This window comes from Rhinolophus ferrumequinum, chromosome 20 (assembly GCF_004115265.2).
Source record: "Rhinolophus ferrumequinum isolate MPI-CBG mRhiFer1 chromosome 20, mRhiFer1_v1.p, whole genome shotgun sequence".
NCBI classification, from domain to species: domain Eukaryota; kingdom Metazoa; phylum Chordata; class Mammalia; order Chiroptera; family Rhinolophidae; genus Rhinolophus; species Rhinolophus ferrumequinum.
Genome location: NC_046303.1, coordinates 33,609,335 through 33,630,377, shown reverse-complemented (window position 1 = coordinate 33,630,377; position 21,043 = coordinate 33,609,335). Strand labels below are relative to the sequence as shown.

Sequence of the window (21,043 nt, the reverse complement as noted above, 5' to 3'; positions counted from 1 at the left end):
AGGAATTCACAAGTGGCAGAGAAGCCATACCAGCTTTTCCATCCTTGTGACACAGCGTCCACTGAAGTGAGCCAGGTATCTGAGATGTCTATGAATTTGAGTCTTCTATGTAATCTAAAGACTTAATATTATCTCAGTTATGCAGACCATTTCTATTTAATCTGGGTTTCTGCTCTTAAGGAGCTCACAGGCCTAATCAGATCCTGAGTGGATTAGGGACCCCTCTAATATGCTGCTGAACACTAATGACCTAGCAAATATGAATAGAAAATTCTACATATAATTTCAGGAAAACTTTTGGGTCCCCTGAAATCTTATTTATTTTTAAATACATATATGTATATATAAAATTTTTTATTGGGGAATATTGGGGAACAGTGTGTTTTTCTAGGGCCCATCAGCTCCAAGTCAAGTCGTTGTCCTTCAATCTAGTTGTGGAGGGCGCAGCTCAGCTCCAAGTCCAGTCACTGTTTTCAATCTTAGTTGAATGGGGCGCAGCCCACCATCCCATGTGGGAATTGAACCCGCAACCTTGTTGTTAAGAGCTCAGCGGCAGCTTGTTGTCTTCCAATCTAGTTGTGGAGGGTGCAGCTCACTGGCACAGGTGGGAATCGAACAGGCAACCCTGTTGTTAACAGTTCGCGCTCTAACCAACTGAGCCATCTGGTCGCCCCAAAATCTTATTTATCTTGAGCTGCTTACCAGTCCATAGATGCTAGCTAGCCTCAGTGTCTTCTGAAAATCAAAGGGTGAAAGGGCAAGCAGAGGAAAGAGCTCGTTCATAGAACGGTTCTACTATCTCTAACAGCAATAAACATCTTGAGGAAAGCTTTACAAAGAAGGGCTGACTTCTCCAAGGATAGGAAAACAGGAGCAAAATTCTTAAGCCTGAGGTCTCCTCCCAGTGTCTAAGAAGGAGGACGTTAGTAGTGGCATTAGAAAAGGAATCTGCCAGCTTAATCCCCAGAACATGGGAAAGAATGAAAAAAAAGGGCGGGGATATGTTCAAGATAGACATGTCCCTAGAAGATTATCTGGGAGGAAGACCTGTCCCCACAGCTATACTGATGGCTTAGAGCTGGAAAGGGGATAGAAAGAAGGAGAAATTCTTAGCTTAACGTGGGTGTGTGTGAGAATCTCAAGTCGGAAGCCTTAAAGTACATTATGTCCTCTAGAAATATTGTTAGAAAACGCAGCTAAATTCTATTATTGCTCTACTCCAATAAAGCAACTGGCTGGCTTGAGAATTAAAAATAAAAAAATCTTGTGTAATAATGTTGTTTCTGCCAGAAAATTTAATTTACTCCCTAAATTACTGACTTGTAAAATGAGCTTTTTGAATTACAACTTAGTCAGGAGTTGAATACTGCAGTGGAGTGGAACATTTTTCAGCACATATTCCCGTTTTTCCCTTCCCTCCCTCCATGGGAGGGGTATTCTTTACTGAAGTTGGCCTTGGCCATGAAACTTGCTTGGGCCAGTGGAAAGTGGACAGAAGTAACAGGGTGGCTCTTCCTAGGGGCCTTCCGGGACATCACGTTTCTGCTTGCCTCCTGGGAGCATCCTCCTTCTACCATGAGAAAAACATGCTCCATGGAGCCAAAGCCAGAGAGCTGGCCTGGGCCCCAGAGGTAGACACATGGAGAAGACCTGCACTTGACTGAAAGGCTGGAGCAGAGCTGTCGCTGCCAATCTGCAGACCCGTGGGCAAGAAAAAAATGTTTATTAATGTATGCTAGTGAGATGTTTTCTTGGTTATTTGTTGTGCATCAAAAGCAGACTAATACAAACACCAAAAAAGCAAAATAAATAAAAAAGTACCTCAGCCTCGGAAAGCAGTAAGGTAGCAGGAATTCTAAAACTGTTTCCAGCAAGAGCATCATATTTGGAATAAACACTCAGCTTTCCAAGTTAACCATGATCAAGGGGGCAAAACTCAGAAAGATGTGTAGGTAATGGTTGTTAAAAATAATTCTTCCCCTGAATTGTCTTATTACTGTACATTACTTATATACCTATGTAAGAGCATTTATAAATGTTGATGTATATAGTCATACATACATGACTGAGGCGTTATACAAAGCCAACCATTTTACAGATGAAAATGAAGAGTAACTCCTAACGTGCCAAACTTTTAAATGTTAATTGTTTCTGAAATAAAACAAACTTTCTAAAACACGCTTCACTTTTCTTGCTTAGTAAATAATTTTCAATAGAAGCCACAGGTACTGTTGAGGTCTTAGCTGTCTATCTTGTACCAAATAGCCCATCTCCTTCTGCTTTACAGTTCTAGCCTGTGTCCCTCCAGCATGAGACAGGGAGACCATAAAAGGGTTCTGAGTTTGAGATCCTTTCCCTGAATGCTCATGGATATTATGCTTTGTCCTTAAATTTCCCCTAGTCCTGAAAACACTGGCTATTCCTCTCTTTTGCTTCTTTCTTTTCTCTTTGGTACGTTTCTTTGTTCCTTTTTCTTCTTTGTTTGTCTCCTGCTACTTCTCCAGTCTAACAGTAGTGTGTTGTCTGACTTTGAAAGCTGCCACGGCTAACGGGGCACTCTGAATGAGCACGTGACATTATCTGCTGTCTTTACATTTTAAGTTCTTCTTGGTGATTCCTACTGATGTTGGAGCTAGGAGATATTTTGGCTTCTCTTTAGATGTTATAGTAGGTGAAGGAGTAGGATACTGCATTACTGAAGTTCATCTGTGACTGTCTGTCCAGAATCCTCTTCTCAGAGGAACATTTCATTCAAAATTCCTGCTGAAAGGAAAGCCCATGGTGGCCATGTTTTATACCACGTGACCCTTACCCTTTCTCAGCACAGCTGACATGGACCAGGAATGCCACCTGGCCCTAGGTAGCAATCCACATCATGGCTTGGTGGAAAGGTGAGATGTGTCAGCCAGATTCCTCTTTTAGGAATCTGATGTAGGAAATACTGACAGGGCAAACGTTAGCAGAGTGGGTTAGAGCTGAATGGATCCATGAGTTAGTTGAATTTCTGATAGTCAAGGGACTAGCTAAAGGTAAGCAGAACAGACAGTATAACTGAAAAGAAGCAATGAGGTAAAGAAAAGGCATTCGGGGCAGAGAAAAGCAGGGTTGCTAAGAGCAGGAGATGCACAGGACAGAGACAGAGCATTTATACCCTGAATGGCTTTCCATTTCCAGGCCACATGAAACATTCCATCAAACCCCCCTTTCTTAAGCTAATGCAAGTACATGTCTGTTATTTGGAACCGAAATTTTTCCTAAATAACAAGAGAGCCAGCAAGTAAGCCTAGACATATAGTGCACCTCTGTCTACATAAATATTCTCCCTTCTGGTTAATTTATTTCAAAGGATGTAGACCTTAGTGAGTGTCTTAGAAATAAAGAGTGGGGAGAACTATAGCTGTCTTTATCCATAACTGGGCAGTGGAGGGAACCTTTGCCTAAACATCAGAAAATGAGCCACCATCAGGTGAAGTTGGAGTTAGGTCTTTCACTGGGAAAAGCTATGGCTCTGCAAACACGCCAATCAATGGCTGTATTCCACACAGAGCTGAAGCATAACATTTCTACTAAACGCTACAGGCCATATTTGAAATCAGAATATACTGAGCACTGGCTCCTTCTGGTCTAGGAGCACTTTCTTGGCTAGATGTCAAAGGTTGTTAATTTAGTAGGTACAGGATACACTCATGACTCATTGGCTTCCAAACACCAAGAGTAGCCCAATAGGTAGACTCCTCTACCTCCTCTATCTGGCCTCCAAGTATAGGAAGGTATATAAAAGGCCACATATTACAAGTCTGAGTCTCAAATAGGGCTGAAGTCCTTCTTTTCAGTGCGGCAGTTCACATGTGCATAGCACACTTCAATACTTATTAGAAGCATATATCTAGACGAATGGAGAGGCATCAAAGGCCGCATTCAAATGAACGTTCAAAGCTGGAGAATCGAAAGTGTGTGGATCAGGCTCTTTTTCTTTCTACAGGAACTGAAGACATTCCAGAATCAAAAGCCACCAGCGACTACAGGTGTGGAAATGAGAGCTGCCGAGGGTGTGTGGCCTATGCCTTGTGAGGTCACAGCACATGACACTGACCTGATGCTGTACCCATCCCCCAGTGTGGACAAGGCAAGTCTCTTATCAGCACAGCACAGACCGACTCTGCATCGCCTGCACTTACCAGAAGTAGGTCTTTGCCTTGTTCATCAATATCGTTTACAAACTTCTCAATAGGCTGAGGAGGTTTTGAGTGGAAAGCCTGCCTGGGAAGGGCAACGTCTCTGGGCCAGTCCTCTTCTCCTGGGAGTCCAATTACACTACAAAAGAACGACATGTGAACATAAACATTAGCTGCTATGCAGAAGCTATTTTCCCATCAAGTTCTAGATGAAGGTAAAGTCTAAGGGACAGGCACGGGGGACAAGGGGCCCCAGGAGGCCCTCACTTATATGACTGGCAGGACTCTCATTTCTCAGTCCTACTGCAATACAGTGACCAGGTTTAAAGGGTAATCCCTCAGGAGAATTGTAAAGATACTGGGAAGAGGTAAGAGATTACTCTGGAAGTAGATACTAAATACAAGAGATAATGAAGACATGGAAAATATTATACCACCAATAGGCCCTTACATACTGACAGAGCAAGACCTATATATTCAAAGGAGACCCACATGGGCATATAATATTTTCCTTTACGCCCAAGAATGCTTTTTGTGTTCTGATCAAACACTTCCATATTGATGCTTTTCTGATGTTCATCTAACATGATCTGTTACCACATAAATCTGGTTGCACTTTTGGTTAAAGACTAACTCCCCAAATCGTAATTAATACGTTAGAATCAGACCAACACAAACAAACAAAGAAACAAACAAAAAGAGGCTAAAAACAGTACGTTAGTCCTGTGCTATTAGCAAACACTATTTTATAATTTAATATCAAATTTAATTTACATAATTCATATTATATAACTACTTTATGGTATTTCAAAGAGAGCAAACAATAAGTAAAAACATCATTTATGTTTTCTCTGAAAGCCATTCTGCGATCGGAAATGTGGAGAGAGTATCACATAATATAAAAACAGCACAGGCTTTGGAAATAGGCAGACATGGGTTCAAATTTGGCACCTGCCATTTATGGGTAGGTAAGGACAAATTACTTCACTTCTATGAGCCTCAGGGTCTTTTTTATGAAACAAGGGTAATTTATGGTTGTTAGGAGGATCAGCGATAATTTATAAAGTGTGTCACACAGTGCCTGGCACACAATACTTGCCAATATCAATACATTTCCCATTATTATCAAGAGGAAAATAATGTGATTAATCTAAAATGTGTACGTAATACATCAGTACCACACTAAAAATATGTACCGCTTGAGTTCTACTGATGAGGAACTTAAGGTTCTTCAGAAATATTAATAGGTCAGTGGCCTTACACAACATAATCTACACTATGCAGATGTTATTTATAGCTTATGTATAGATGGTAAGTAGGTTTGAACAAGAGAAATCAGGAGATGCAAGAACTTATATCTCACATAGACTCTGATGAAGTCTGAACTAAAATTATAGTATCGTGAATGGAAGGTAAGACTATTCAAATACTGACCAAACTATTTAAACTACAGTTAGAAATGCTGCTGGCCTGTATCAGGGTCTTCTGGGCCTGCACTCGCCAGGAATAAGGCCCAGGAGGGATATTCTCCTGAAGGGATTTCCAGGTTTGAGGAAGATGTGGTGGCAAATGTCACAGGATCTCTGTAGGGCTTTGTTCTCCTTCCCTTACCTCAAGAGAGCCCAGGTCACAGACCTCACCTGGGCAGAGCAGACACCTGTGTCATATCATAACTGCACCAGTCACTGAGTATCTGTGGAAAGACAATTCTACCTCTGCAGGACGGGCTGGGAGAGCCGTATTATTGGGGCAGATAAAAACAGACTCCTCCTGGACATATTTACTGGAACAAATGAATGGAAATGGCAACTTGAGCAATACACAGTTTTGTTTAACAGGAAGATCTAGAGTAAGAGGAAAAAGAAGAAAAAAACTTCACTATGAATTATTAAAGGAAATAAACGTGTATGTGTTTGGATAGACTGGGACAAGTGGAGGAAGAAAAGAATCCTTATGAAAGAACTTTAAAATTTTTCTTTCATTCCTTTTTAGCTTTTTAGCCATTTTTATATTAATATTTTTTAATATCATCACCAGCTACCTAGAAATTGGTTATAACAACTCTTAGTAATAATTTAAAAATCTTTTTATTTGCATATTTCAATATATTTATATTGAATTAAATCTGAATGCCAAAGCCCTCTGAGAAACAGTGTTTCCGTATATATATGTATGTGTGGTGTATAATTATATATGTATATATTAGATTACATATATAATATATGTTATATACAGTATGATATATATTATGTTAATATATAAAAAACTTACATAAATAACTTAAAAGTGTCTTTAAATCTGTCACCTCCTCTGATCCCCATAACGACCCCGAGATATGCAGGTCAGGTATTATTATTTCCGTTATACAGATGGGGACACTGAGGATGAAGAATGAAATGAACTGCCAAAGTCACCGTAGCGAGGTCAGCCACAGAGCCAGGAGTGAACCCAGTTCTCCTTATTCCAAATCCAATATTTTGTTTCTATTTAACTGGGACTCCACTCCTAAAAATGTTCTGAAATGCCACAGGCTAAAGGCATTCAGTTTCATTCTCAAAGTACCTGCTGTTCTTTGAAAGTATAAATCTTCCTAAACACAAACATTTTCCCCCCTTAGGAGAATGTGAATATAACTTTCCTTTAAAACAAATTCAGTTCAATATCCAATATGAACTTTCATGGCCCACGTATGAGTCTTGTGAAATTCTGATAGATCCATTAAAAAGCGCTTGCATCGAATTTCAGTATTTGGACAGCTGAACATAAGCCTTAAAAGTTGACATTTGTACTGGAAAGAACGACAGCACAAAACCTATAAATGGCAGTGATGGTGGGGACAGAAATCATTTTTCAAGTACTTTGGAAGTGACACTAGGGAGCAGCATTGTCCCTTTTCTTGACGCAAAAGTAATGCATGCATTCAGAAGAACTAGAACAGAAGTTCAATAAAACAATGTCAGAACCAAAAAGTAAAATCTAATGGCACAGAGCATATAGAACTTTATGGCTTCTTTCTGTTGGCAACCTAGGATGTCAGGCCTTTGCCAGAAGTGCAACTGGCTTTCCCTGGGAAGCAAGTCAAACACGCCAGTCAGAGGTTCCTTCTGGTCCACCTCACTGACTTTGTATCTCAGGGGCACTAACAATGTTCACAAGATTGCAGATGCCAGTGCTAGAGGGGGACCAAACGCTCAGGTGGTGTCACTAGGGGAAGCAGGTGAAGGACTTTAATGCCTGGCAAGCTACTTCCAGTCAAGATTGCTTTTCCTTTTAAGAGGGTCACTGGCGTGTATGCCTGACTTGCACAGTTCCCTCTTCAAGATCACATACACACAAAATACATTCAACAGTGATGGGAAAGAACAGATGGGAGTTCATCACTGAATGACAAAGAACTTGACATCCAGAAGCAGAGAATGAAAATTTTGTTCTGAATCCGTCCATCTTACAGAGCAGTCAGTAGTAGCAGTAGAAGCACCAGTTGCCCTGAACCCAGGCAGCCCCCAGACAATAAAACTGGGAAATGTTTTCCAGACCTTAAAGCCACTGGGTTCTGATCCAGCAGTGACACTGGTGACAGACGTCTATTGGAGCTGCTTCCGATCATCAAAAGAACAAAGTTAGGTTCCAGTCGCAATCCAATTATTTTAAGCAGTCATGCTTGAGTAGCTAAGATTAAAATATAAGTCTTTTCTTTAGGGGTACTTCTCCCCAGTTTTAAAGACTGCAAATATCACAAAAATCACTGGGATTCCTATCACATGTCACAGACCAATGATCAGGGCTATTTTTGGTTCTACAACTCCCACTTTCATCTTATTCCACCCCAATTATGATGGGAGTTGGCAAATGCACAAATCCCAAAAGGATGACATACTGCATGCTTTGTGAGAAGAAAAGCCCCCTTTTTACATTCTAGAAACATGGAAGCATACATACCCTCACATGCACAAATGTAGACATGAATGAAACTCTGCAAATCATCGAGGAGCTATGTAACAGACAATTGGAACTAAAAAATTTGAGCACAAGAAAGGATCTTTAAGAGAATTTAGGCCCAAGTTTCATTTCTCAGGTGAAGAAGTTAAGGAACAAAATGGTTAAACAATTAATGATGAATTATAATAACTGCTAACATTTTTAAAGCACGTACTGTGTACCAGACACTATGTACACCCTTTACAGGATGTGTTAAATGACTTTCTCAAGATTGCATGGTAGTTTAGCCATAGATATAAGATCAGAACCTAGGATTCTCATCTCCCGTTTCAGGTGCTCCAAAGAAAAACGGATTGTGTAGCATACCATCCTTTGTCCAGGAAAACAAAAGAAAAAAATGCAAAACAAACCTGGATGACTAACGGATACTCAACGGGGACAGGAAGCCCAGTGGCAAGGATGCACTACCAGGCCACCAAGTGCCCCACCTCCAATGGTGGATACATCTGCAATGATCCCAAGCAGACAATGCTCTGAACTAAAGAAGGGGAGCTCAGCCAAGCAAAGAAAGAGGAGCAGCGCAAAGATCCACATGAGCAACACACAAGTTTCCAGAGCAGAGCAGTTAGGCCACACATCATGATGGGCTCTGCATGAAACAGCACAGCCACCATGCCCCACTCACCACACAAATAGTAACATTGTCTGCAGCAGCAGCTTGGGGTAGGAAAGATAAGAGATAAACATATTATATAAACGTCAGAGAAAAGTCACTGTAATACATGTTTTAACGCTACAGACACTGATGTAAAAGTACTGCTATTACTTACTCCAAGATTTTTCCTAGTTGATCGACATCTGAACTTCCACGAAAAAGAGGCCTAAAAGAATAAAGACACACATGAAACAACGAATTTTCCCAGGTTACATTTCAATCATATTTGTTATTATCTGTGTTTAACAGGAAGCAAAATATTATTTGGGGGGGGAAAGGGAATTGAGACATCTTTCTTTGGTAAAGGAACTTTTTTTTCTTGCATGTCACTTCCGGTAAGGGTCTCTCATGAGTACTTGGTGGTACCTGGTGTCCACGTTTTAGAATTACGGGTATCCTGGTCACAGTCATGGTAACAATAGTGCCACCATCACATACAGGCCTCGGCGTCATGGCTCTCCTTAACTTCATGACAGGGTCGAACACATCACTGTCCTAGCTGCAAACCAGGGGTACGGGATACCTTTAAAACTGTTCTTGGTCAGATGCGTCTCAGAGCACTCCTTCCTCACCATCTGCCTCGCGCAGTACTTCCTCATGAGCCTCTCTCCTTCCACTTGTCCTGAATACTGCAGTGAGCTACCTCTGGGTTTATTTTTCTGATTATACCACTTCCCTTTCTCCTATTATGGTAGGTAAGCATTGCAAGTTCAAAATCCTAACTTCAGAGGCAATTGTGGACACATAGCCCTCGTTGCCTACACTGACCATTTAACAGGCAATTAAATGAGCTCACTTGGTGACATTTCTGGCATCGACTCAAGTGGATCAATACCCCTTGAAAGCAGGGACTTCTCTGGGCTTGCACCTACCCTTTGACCTGGTGTTTTACCTGAACAGGTGGCTCAGTTAATAAATATTTTATAAACACCTATGGTATACATGTAAATGTTCCCTAACTCCCTGCTCAATGAATGACATGAACAGGTATTTTTCAATAATTATGTGTTTTAAAAAAATATTTGTAGCTTATTAACAGAAACCGTATTTTAAAAATATTATATATCAATTCACAAATCTTTAAACTTGACCTCAAATATTTTCTATGCACAATAAATGAACTATCGAGGTCATATATAAAGAATCCTGCAAAGTCATAGCATTTCAGTGGTTAGAAGACAGCTTAAAATTCTACAGCCATACTTTCCATTCAAGTCATTATTCCTGAAAGTGGTTCCTTTTAAATGCAGTGGAAAATAAATTTATCGGTGGCAATGTTATGGGCTGAATTGCATCCCCTCCCAAATTCACATGTTGCAGCCCAACCCCTGGTATCTTAGAATGGGACTGTCTTTAGAGATAGCGCCATTAAAGAGTTAAAATGAGCCTGTTAGGGTGGACCCCGATCCAATCTGACCGGTGTCCTTACAAGAAAAGGACATGGGGACACACAAGAAGACACCAGGAGCATGTGTGCACACAGGGAAATGACCCTGTGAGGACAAAGCAGGAAGACAAGCCAAGGAGAGAGGCCTCTGAAGAAATAAAACCTGCTGACACTTCCATCTTGAACTTGCAAGCTTCCAAAATTGTGAGAGAATCAATTTCTGTTGTGGAAGCCACCCCAGTCTGTGTTAGTTTGTTATGGCATCCCCAACAAACGAATATAGGCAACTTGCACATCACCAACACAGCCAAATGCATAAAGAATTACGGACCTGGGTTCCCAAAGACATCTAGACAGGCCTTAAAAGGCAGTAAGTTGAGAAGTCCACATGTTAGAAAAGCCACACCATGGAATCGTAATAGCTGTTATTTATGGAGCACGAAAGGTATCTGGCACAGGCCACATGCTCTCCAAACATGATCTCACGTAATTCTCACAAAAACTCCAGGAGCACAGTACTGCCGTCATCGCTATTTTCCGATGAGGACACTGAGGAGATGTGTCATGACTTCTCCAAGGAGAAGTGAGAAAGTGCGGTCTCGGAATTCAAACCAGGTCTGCCATGCCTCAAAGCCTGAATGCTTCATGACGGTGTCGTCCACTTTTATTTCAGTTACTCATGTTCTCTGCATCACCGTCACAACAGCCAAACCTCTGGGCGAAACAGCACAGGGGCTGCACGAAGAGCAGTTGATAGAAAACCTGGTGTTTCCCAAGCGGTGCCCATGGGATTCTGTATCCAGTTGTTTTGCATGTGTCTTTAAATTCTCACTCTCCTTTAACAAGGAACAAAGCAGTTCACCAGGCTGACCGAGGCTCTACTCTCTCCATAAACCTTCTGACGGATAGCCCTTCTAGGTTTCTACATGCTTCTCCCAGTCCAATCTTTTACAGCTATTCTGCTTATATCTTAATCGACGCACTATTTTTCATTCTTTCCAAAGCACAGAACTTGGGTTGCATAGAAACAACAATCTTTTTTCTGTTCACACTCATCTGTTTCCTTCATATTAAAGTATGAAATCATGAAATGAAGTATAACCGGCAGTATGAGGGAGCAAACACAAAAGACTCCCGTTCTTGTTAAGCATGTATCTCAGCCGGCTACAGTGATGCGTGTGCTGGGTCAGCAAGCATAGAGAGCTCCAGTTTAATGCGTAAATATGCCAAGCCCCCCACCCTTCATGAAGACCGGTATCCACGGAAGCATGGGTGAAATTGCCTTTGAGCATCGTGGAGCAGTTTAAAATAAATATGTTGGTCATGGCTACTGGGAAGCAAACCAAGTGGACTAACTTGAATGGGTGTTGCTCCTGGGTGGGCACTGAAACCCACGCCTGACGCTCAGCGGCAGCAGTGGTTTGTGCCCTAACTACTTTGGTTTTCGGTTCCCTTTTTGTTTTGTCCCTTGGCAATATCCGAACTTTTTTTGCTGGCTCCATTCTGCATTTAAACAAATGCTTGTTCTATGTGATCTTCCATTTGCCAGGTGTTTTAGCAGAGGATGTTCGAGTCATGTCATCCACCATACTGCCAGAGCCAGAACTCTTATCTTTACGTACTGGCTGGACCTGGCCCACAAAACGAGATCGAGATGTGCTTGCCGTCCTCGAGTTAGAACTGGCCCGTCCGTTTGGCCTCCTAGAATAAAGAGTGTGGCAAGCAAAGGTCTGAATCATGACCACTCTTCTGTGAACACTCTACAAAATGTGCTACAGGGAATACTGGAAACTGTAAGGCAGCAATTCGGTGTACGGCTCAGAATGACTTTTGCCACCTTAGGAAGACTTGGTGTGTGACTGAGGTCTATCAGCTTGGCTTTGCAGCAGAGACGTGTTGGCCTGAATTATACAGAATCACTGAACTCTGACGGCATGCAATGAACTTCTAAAAAATGGATTTGGGGATGCAAATACGCAGTCACAAGACAATGGAAATAGGGAGCATGAAGGAGGGAACAGGTCAAATTGGAACCAGTCCTCTCAGCTGACCAAGGGGTTGGACATGGACGTGATCAAACTCTTAGAACCACCTATTGACTTTCTGCCTGAAAATTCTTGAGTATTTTGTACGACTTGGTTTTATGATAGAGGAGCAGGAGCATGAGGGGGTATAACAGATGCAGAGGAAGGGTGAAACCTTTCATCATGATGAACTCTTGGGTGTGCAGTGGAGTACAAAGATGTAAGAATAAGACTGCTCCAGGGACCTTGTATGATACAATCTGTTTTGAAATAAGGCTCTACGGGAAAAACTTTTGGCTGTATCAGGTCTCTGACCTGTGTGCACCATGTACTGTAGAAACACACAGGACTGAATTTTCATTGAAGTTATTTTGAATATTTCTTCCTTAGACTAGCTGAGTTAAGTGTCCTTTAAATCATGTCATCTATGGCATATTTTAGGTGGACAAATATGGACATAATTTTTGATTATATTCTTTGGTTTAGTGGTGAGGGACAGTTTAATTCTGCTGCCTTGAGTAATTTTATAATTGTAGGAATGATTCAGCTAAAACACACACATGCATGAGTCGGACTTGGCTGGTTCTTTATTGCCATGACATAGAGCTGAGCTGGAAGGAAGTAGAGGGTTGAAGGAGCAAAATGGGGGAGAATAAAAGACACAGAAAGACTGAAAGACTTCGTCTGAGACGGAGATGGCCAGATAGAGACAACCTGAGGACGTTCAGGTTGAACTCTGAACTGTTTCTTCCCACTGCCTAAAAATGTACCCCCTGGAAACCTTTATAGAGTAACTGCACGAAGACTGAAAATGACAGAGGAATGTTCAATTACATACCAGAGACAGAGGCTCATAAAAGATAAAAAACAAACAAACAAAAAAAATTTTTTTTGAGTCATGGCAGAGAGGGGCTCCTCTAAACGATTCTATCTTGTCTGTTTTTAGACATATACCCCCTTCAGGTGACATACTTACTAAAAATTCTTTTAAACTACGTATTTAAAGAGAAAATTAGCAATAGACGTAGTTTATTGAGGGTAGTAAGTCTGAAGCCTATTTTTATAGTTCTAAAAATATTTCTTCCTTATACACACATTTTTTTTGGGGGGGGGCAGTTAAATAATAAAATGGAAAGATTACACCTACCAAGAATATTCCCAAATAAAGACTTGGCAATTGTTTTGACTGGAGTAACACATTAACAAATCTTGTTATACAGGAAATTACTTAAAGTCAGTACACTTTTACGCATTCTACTGTATCAAAAATTACAATTCCTTACTTGAGATGACTTTACAATAGTTTACCCAAGCGCTTGGATAATGGTGCACAAACATTATCTGCTAAAGACCTCTGTTGAATCTAAATTTCATGAATCCCATTTCTAACTTTATAACCTACATTTCTTTTCTCTTTACCTTGCTTATGATCCTCCTTTTTCTTCAGAAGATTTTTCTCCACACTCACTGCTGGGGACTATTACATTCTGTTGCATAAACCTTCCTTCCGTCTTTCATGGCCCTGAGCCTCTTTCTATTTCAAATTTCCACAAAAACTACAGAGGAGCATACTGGAAGGTCTTTGCCATGCTACCCTTTGAAAGCAGTTTATTTGACAAGATAAGCAATGTTTGGGGGAAAATATCTGAAATCGAACATGAGTTTTTAATGAAAGAGAATTTTAGGTTATTTCCAAGTATTTTCTTCAAAATCCTCCTTCATCATCATTCTTGATAATATTTAATGCTGACAAGATAAATTCTTTTATGAAAGAAGTGTATTTTTCATTTATGCATGTAAGCATTTTTTTCTAACTAAAAGGAGATGACTGCAAAGTATGAGGGTAAAATTGCATTCATCTCAAACCATAGCAAAGTTGGTTCTGTTCTCATCTCACCTTAGGCATAGTCATGCCAAAACAAGTATGGTTCTTGGGGAATTTTTAGCAAGGATTTTCCCCAAGGCTTTTCTGAATAAGCCATAATGTTTTCCCTGCCTTTAACATGTTGATTTTTCAGGATATTTCTTGACTGGGGAAAGGGCCTAGATTTTGGTGATGGACTGTCCTGGGTGTGAACCCCTACCAGCCATTTCTCCCTGAACGACATTAAAGAAAGTCATGGAGTCTCTTTAAACCTTATTTGCTTCATTTGTAAAACGTTCAGTTTATAGTAGACTTACGATAAGTGGCAACTAAATACACACACTTTTTCACACTCACACATGGTTATCTCTTGCGTTCCTGGCCTCTGTTATACTCAGATGATAACATAAAGTATTTCACTTGGTGACCAAGAAAGGAAGACATTTGTCACCATGTGTTGGGTGCCTAAGTCATATTTAAGCCTAACAGTCCTTCCTCTGGAGTCATTATATATTCTCTACACCTGTTACAACTCTTCCATCTTTTTCATAAAAACAAAAAGAATAAATGTCAAGTTTTCCAATAAGGATTAATTAATTTTGAATTGGCAATATCATTTCTTCTTCTGTATGCAGTTCAGCTAAAAACTCACTCATCATGTCTTTTATTAGTGAAGTGTATTTTCTTGGGTCAAATTACAAATGGAACCAAGTTTAAGGTTATATGCCTTTTTAAAAAACAACTAAAAGAACATATAAATATCATTTAGCATCTCAATGAACAGCAGAAAACAACATTTAGAAGTGTTGTTTAGAAGTTTCTAGCAGATGAGAAGTGTATGCTGATATGTCTGTTATAGAAAGGAAATGATTCATGCATAATGGAAGATGAAAGATTTCATTTAGTTACAATACTTTCATTGTACTAAAAAGAACAGGAAGTCATGGATCACCCTATAGAACACCTCTGTAACCTGCATTTGACCTGCAGCTATGCATTAGCTGTTATCTTTCTTGATTAGAAGAGGAATTTTCCATGTTCATAAAATGACCTTTTGAAAAATATTACCCAGGAAATGTCGACTGTTTTATACTTGTCCCCATGCTCCGTCCTAGAGCTGTTACCTGTTAAATTAAAAATGTTAACTTATCACCTTACAATTACCACCTATTCAAATAAGATTAAGCAGAAAACCAATTAATTGATTACTTCATAAACATTAATTGAGTGATCACTCACTAAGCACATACAGCTAGCTGCCTTAGGTGCTGAGAGATAACCAAAAATATGTATTAAATAATATAGGGTCTAAGTATGTAACATACATATATTTAAATTATACATTCTAATATAAATATATTAAAATGTAAGTGTATAAATCTCTATAAATATATATACATGGATATATACTACATACTAACATAATAATCCTTGCCCACATAGGAGACAAGATATACAAACACAGAATCATGAAATAGAGAAGTTTATCTCATTTTGCAGGAGGGACGCAGAAGCCCAGGACCATCATTTAACTTTTACTGGAATACTGGGAGGCAGTCAGATGAACTGTTTCTTACTTTTTTTTTTTTTAATAGATGAGAAGTAAAGTCACTTATCCATGGAAACAGCTCAGTAAATGGTTAAGCTGGTCTTACTCCAATGAGCTGCAAACAGGAGCAGCGTTTTAGAAAGATTAATACAGCAGACGATTACTGAGTCAATCGGAGGAGATGGAGACGGAGACAGGGAGGCCAACAAGATCAGTGGAATACTGAGAGGACAAGAATCCAAAGTAGGGGGACAAGAAAATGGGGAAGGACGCAGAGACTTTTAAGGGAAGACGATCAGAACTGGGTGAATGACTGAACATAACTTGGAAGAAGCAGCATGATTTTAAGTTTGTGTTATTAGTAAAGCCAGGCTGAATGAGGAAGGTGGGGAGAGGGTGAAGGAGACTGGAAGATAATTAACTTAGTTTTAAATGTGTTTCTTTATAATGAAAAATAATGTATAAAACAATACTTTGAAATTTGAGACTGAAAAACATGCAAAAAAGGGTAGCTAAGCAAACCCAAGAGTATTGAAAACATATGTCCACACAAAAACTGGTGCATGAATGTACCTAGCAGCATTATTCATACAGCCCCAAAGTGGAAACTACCCAAATGCCCACCAGCTGAGGAAGGGACAAACAGAGTGTAGGAGGGCTATACAATGTGGCGTCTGTCATTCAGTCGTAAAAAGGAAGGAAGCACTGCTACCGAATGGGACCGCATGGATGATCCCTGAAAACATTATGCTAAGTAAAGAAGCCAGTCACAAAAGAGCCCGTATTTATTGTATGATTTCATTTAGATAGAGGAGGCAAATCTATGGAGTCAGAAAGTAGATTAGTGGTTGCCTAGATGGCGGCGGGGGCAACCTGAGGTAAAATGACGAGTGACTGATAATGGGATGGGGTTTCTTTCTGGGTTCATGAAAATGTTCTCAAGTTGACTGTGGTGATGGTTGCACAATTAAAAACCATTGAGTTGTACAATTTCCATTGGTGAACTGTACGGTATGTGAATTATATGTTAATAAAGCTGTTTATAAAAAGTAGTTAAGAAACTCTATCTCCAAGCAAACATTACCGATTCAGAAGGACAGTAAAACATTGCTAAGAAAACTGCTGTAGGCCTAAGTATATAAAAGGCTTCAGTACATAGTATTAAAATTCAGCAACAAACATTTATTTTACCATACCCATTGGAAGACATGTGCTCTGAAAGTTCTGAATAAATTACTAAGATGATCTGAATTTCCCCCAAGCACCTGATTTATCAGATTAGGCTGAAATAATAAACCAAAAAAAAAAGTCTACGTATAAAAAAAGGCATTCTTACAACACTATGTTATGCTTTCCTCTGGGTGGCGAGATCATGGGTGATCTGTTTTCTGCCTTTTACTATTATTCTGTAGTCAGCATTTAAGAGCACTAGTTACTTTTAAAATCAGAAGAAAACAATCCCAACACTGCTACTTGCCAAATGTTGCATGTATGCAATTTAATCACCTCACCCACTCCTATGCTGTCCCACTTCTATTACTCATGAACTTGTTGGTCTCTACAGACAGACCGGACACTCTGTGAGGACAGAGCCAACCGGCCAAGCCCTACTTGCTTCTGTATCCAGGGCACATAATTTACTACACTCTGTCCATAACCGGCACTCATTTAATACATAAGAATGGTTACTGTTCCTCCTACCAAGAGAGTTTCTCTCCATTCTTTCCATCAATTTCAGTCCCTCCCATCTCAAAATTCCCTTCTTTGGTTCATCTCTGGGTAATTCAAGTGCGAGCATGTGTATTTTCATAGATATGTATATATGAATAGATGTATACACACTTACAGCCAAAGCCGGATTTGATTTATATTGTTAGATCCATTTATGCTTTAACTGGTCTGTGGCACTAGAGAGTATCTGCCTGCAAATAATGGGTATTTAAAAACTGGGGCTGGCTGAGAGCTGGCTGACAGTCCTCTAAGTCTAAAATCTTGCCAAAACCATCAGAGAAGCGGCAAGAGGCATGCAGGATAGGAACTTTACCCTGAGGTGCTGACTTCACCCAGGTATGCAGGACAGGGATGGGCTCTTTGGAAGACAAAGAAAGGCAAGTGTTGAGAAAAAGTGTAGCAAAGGCAAAACAGAGAGTAAGGGATTAAAGAGGGTGTGGAGGGGAAAGAGGCACTTGAAGGAAACCCGTCCAGAAAGGAAGAAGGGCTGGTAGGAAAGGACATGGGAGAAAGAATTAAAAGCGCAAGTAATCCAAGGGAAGGACTGGAGCAAAAGAAGAATCTGAGATGAAGCTCTGTCACTGAGACAAAGACCAACAGAAAACACCTGTATGGGGGGAAGGGAAGTGCCATTCACAGGCAAGACCAGATGAACATAAGTTAGAGTGTGCTGCCACATCTGTCCATAGCAGGGGACTCTGAGTCTGGTAATTTCCTTAAAAAAAAAAAAATAGCTGAATTAATTCTTCCTTGTTACCAGATGTGAATAATTTATTTCTCTACAGAGGGCTCATATTTATTGGACTCGGAGTAATTCCTCAAGAGATTGAGAGATCAAGAGAGAAAAGGAAAATCCCAGTTTTTCAATTCAAAATTGAGAATTAAAATTAAACCAGAACACACCAAACCACTTGAGATTTCTGAAATATTACAAAACTTACTAATTAATATATTAATGGACTTAGTCAACTTTATATATGACTAAAGAAGGTTAAGTGGTCATTAAGACAAAAAACAAAAACAAAACAAACCATTTCTTATCACTTCAACACTTACTGAGCATCTACTATTTGCCAGAAATAATTATTTCTCTTAAATACTTAAAGAATTGCCTTTCTGTTCTTCCAGTGCCATCTCTTCCTGTCTTAGTCATCCTGAGCTGCCATAAAATACCTTAGACCAGGTGGCTTAAACAATAGACATTTATTTCCCACAGTTCTGGACACTGGGAAGTCCTACATGAAGGTGTCTGGTGAGGACTCTCTTTCTGGCTTGCACACGGCCACCTGCTTGCTGTGTACACACGTGGTGGAGAGCAAACCCTCTGGTGTCTCTTCTTATAACAGCCTTAATCCCATCTTGTGGGACCCACCCTCATGACCTTATCGAACCCCAATTACCTCGAAAAGGTCTGTCTCCAAATACTATCCAATTGGGGGTTAGGGCTTCAACATCTGAATTTTGGGGAGGCATGCAAATATTCAGTACATAACACTTCCTTCCTCATGCCACTAAATACCTTTCATACCTTTAAAATCAGAAAGCTGGGCTGGCACATTGTTGTCCCATAGAAGCAACAAACATGATTTGTCTCATTCTGTGCCTGGGATCCAAGTATTCATTTGATATACTTTGATACGTTTTCTTGCCAAATTACATGATCATGACTCCCCCAGAACCTGCCTTATTTCTTTTCTCTCCAATCGCACTGCTCAGGTGAGTTCTTAAGGCAAGAAAGAAACATTATGTATTGAGCACTTTCTAAAGTTGGGGTTCCTAAGTACATTATGGCATTGTCATTCTCATTCTAACCCTCAAGTCAGAGGACTAGCAAGTACTAAGTTAACTTTGCATTTGAAAGAAAGTTTTAGAACCAGGAAAGGAAATCTGAGTCAAATCTAAGAAGCAATAACTTGCAAGGGTAAAGCATTTCTATTAGTTTTACTAATTATTAGGACACTGGAGGCAGGTCCAGGGTCTGTGATCCCCATGGAATTACGAGTCTCCCCATGGGCAATAAGCTTTTTTAATAGTCAGACATCTTAGGCTCCATGCCCAGGGGAATGTCGTCTTTAGCCTCGTCCTGTAACCAAAGAGCGTGGCTGACTGTCCTTTTCCCTTATGGAAATTCTAGTTGTAACACTCATTGTATTTTAAGTCGAGATTGGTATGGAAAAACTTTAATGACAACACACTGGAAGATCATTTGGGGCAAGGGTGATGGTGGTGTATGAAGACATAGTAGAGATTATCAGAGATTACCAGGGATACCTGGCGAAATCAATGCTGTAGATTAATCAATCAGGATTTAATTATTAAGTGGACTCAGGGCTTATCAATTACCTCCACTCTACAGAAGAACTGTGAACTAGAGACATCACTCAACCAAACTGGAGCCTCACCATACCCCAAAATAGAATCATTCTCTCTCATAGCTCCTAGCCTTTTTTCTTCATATAGTGCCTTCCTGGGAGAGAAAGAAAAGCTATAACAGGGAGCTGGTCCATGAATGACACTCTTAGAACTCATGTTCTTCAATACCACCAGCCCAGTCTGCCCGGGATGGTTCCAGTTTTAGCACTGAAAATCCTGTATCCTGGGAAGCCTCTCTGTCCCAGGCAGGCAACCTAGAATGGCTGGCCCTATCCAGGAGACCCAGAACAAGAGGTTGTAGAAAAAGAAATTAAAAAAAAAAAAATCTTAAAAAAAAATTATCTTTGATATTTCAGAGGGCTGTTTTGAAAAATCAGAGGAGCGTCTCTCAAAACAGAACAGAGGTATTCCATAGAGAAACGTTTCATTCTCTTTTTCCCTAACAACTCACTGCAACTATGTAATAAGGGATCAGACCATTGGTTGCTCCCTCCTCATATTGTAATTTTAGCAAACGACCGTCTAAAACTTTATGCATCTTGCCCAGGCAAAGAGCATTGCTTATGAGTAGTCCAAAGGTTAAAATAACAGTCTGAGGGAAGTGCATGATCTAAAGAGGTGGCCACCAGTAGAGAGTCTAGACTCCATATCTAGAATGACAAGGAGAATTCATCTTGTCCAATCTGATTGATTGGTAATAAGTAAAAGGCTGCGAGCTGGGTTGAGAATGATTCCGAAGTGCTATCAGGTGTAGAAGAGAATGCTGAGATTAACCAGCAACATATACCACAGAAAAGAAATTAGCCATGTGAATCAAGGTGACCTGAGTGAGTCAAGTTTACCTGACATAAATTGACATTAAAGCAATATACAAGGAATGAAAGTTAGAAATATAAAAGTAAGCCTATCTAATGGTGACATACTCCAAGAGCAAATATTACACATATTATGATAACAAAATGTAGCTTTCAAAGCCACTTATTTTTAATCTAGGAATCCTGGAGATGTGTCTTTGACATATTTTTTTTGCCAAAGGGAGTCTTACGGACTCTACTGTGGGTGTGTCTTGGAGTATATAATTATGATCACCTCTATGCTCATATACATAAGCTTTCTCTTACAAGCACTCCAATATTGACTTCTGCTGTCGGTCAGCAAAACAATTACTAGAAACTTTCTGAAACAGAAGTGTCTGTTAGTCGAAGTGGCTTATTTTTATTTATTTATTTTTTAAACAGCTCTGCTCAACAGGGAACTGAAATATTACTCACAGAGCATTACAAATG

At 40.0% G+C, this 21,043-nt stretch overlaps 1 protein-coding gene across 8 annotated transcripts in view; it reads right to left on the bottom strand.

Moving 5' to 3' along the window:
- Window positions 1-21,043, bottom strand: part of CDK6 (cyclin dependent kinase 6) — a 226,415-nt gene that overhangs the window by 11,043 nt on the left and 194,329 nt on the right. For 6 of the 8 annotated variants that reach the window (XM_033088192.1, XM_033088197.1, XM_033088196.1 and 3 more), the window contains exons 6-7: window positions 8,945-8,995; window positions 4,179-4,314 (exon numbers count right to left, since the gene is read on the bottom strand). In XM_033088192.1, the coding sequence (XP_032944083.1) occupies window positions 4,179-4,314; window positions 8,945-8,995 (187 nt within the window). Of the gene's footprint in view, window positions 1-4,178; window positions 4,315-8,799; window positions 8,832-8,944; window positions 8,996-21,043 lie in introns of those variants that run through there. The other 2 variants (XM_033088198.1, XM_033088199.1) reach the window with 2 other exon arrangements.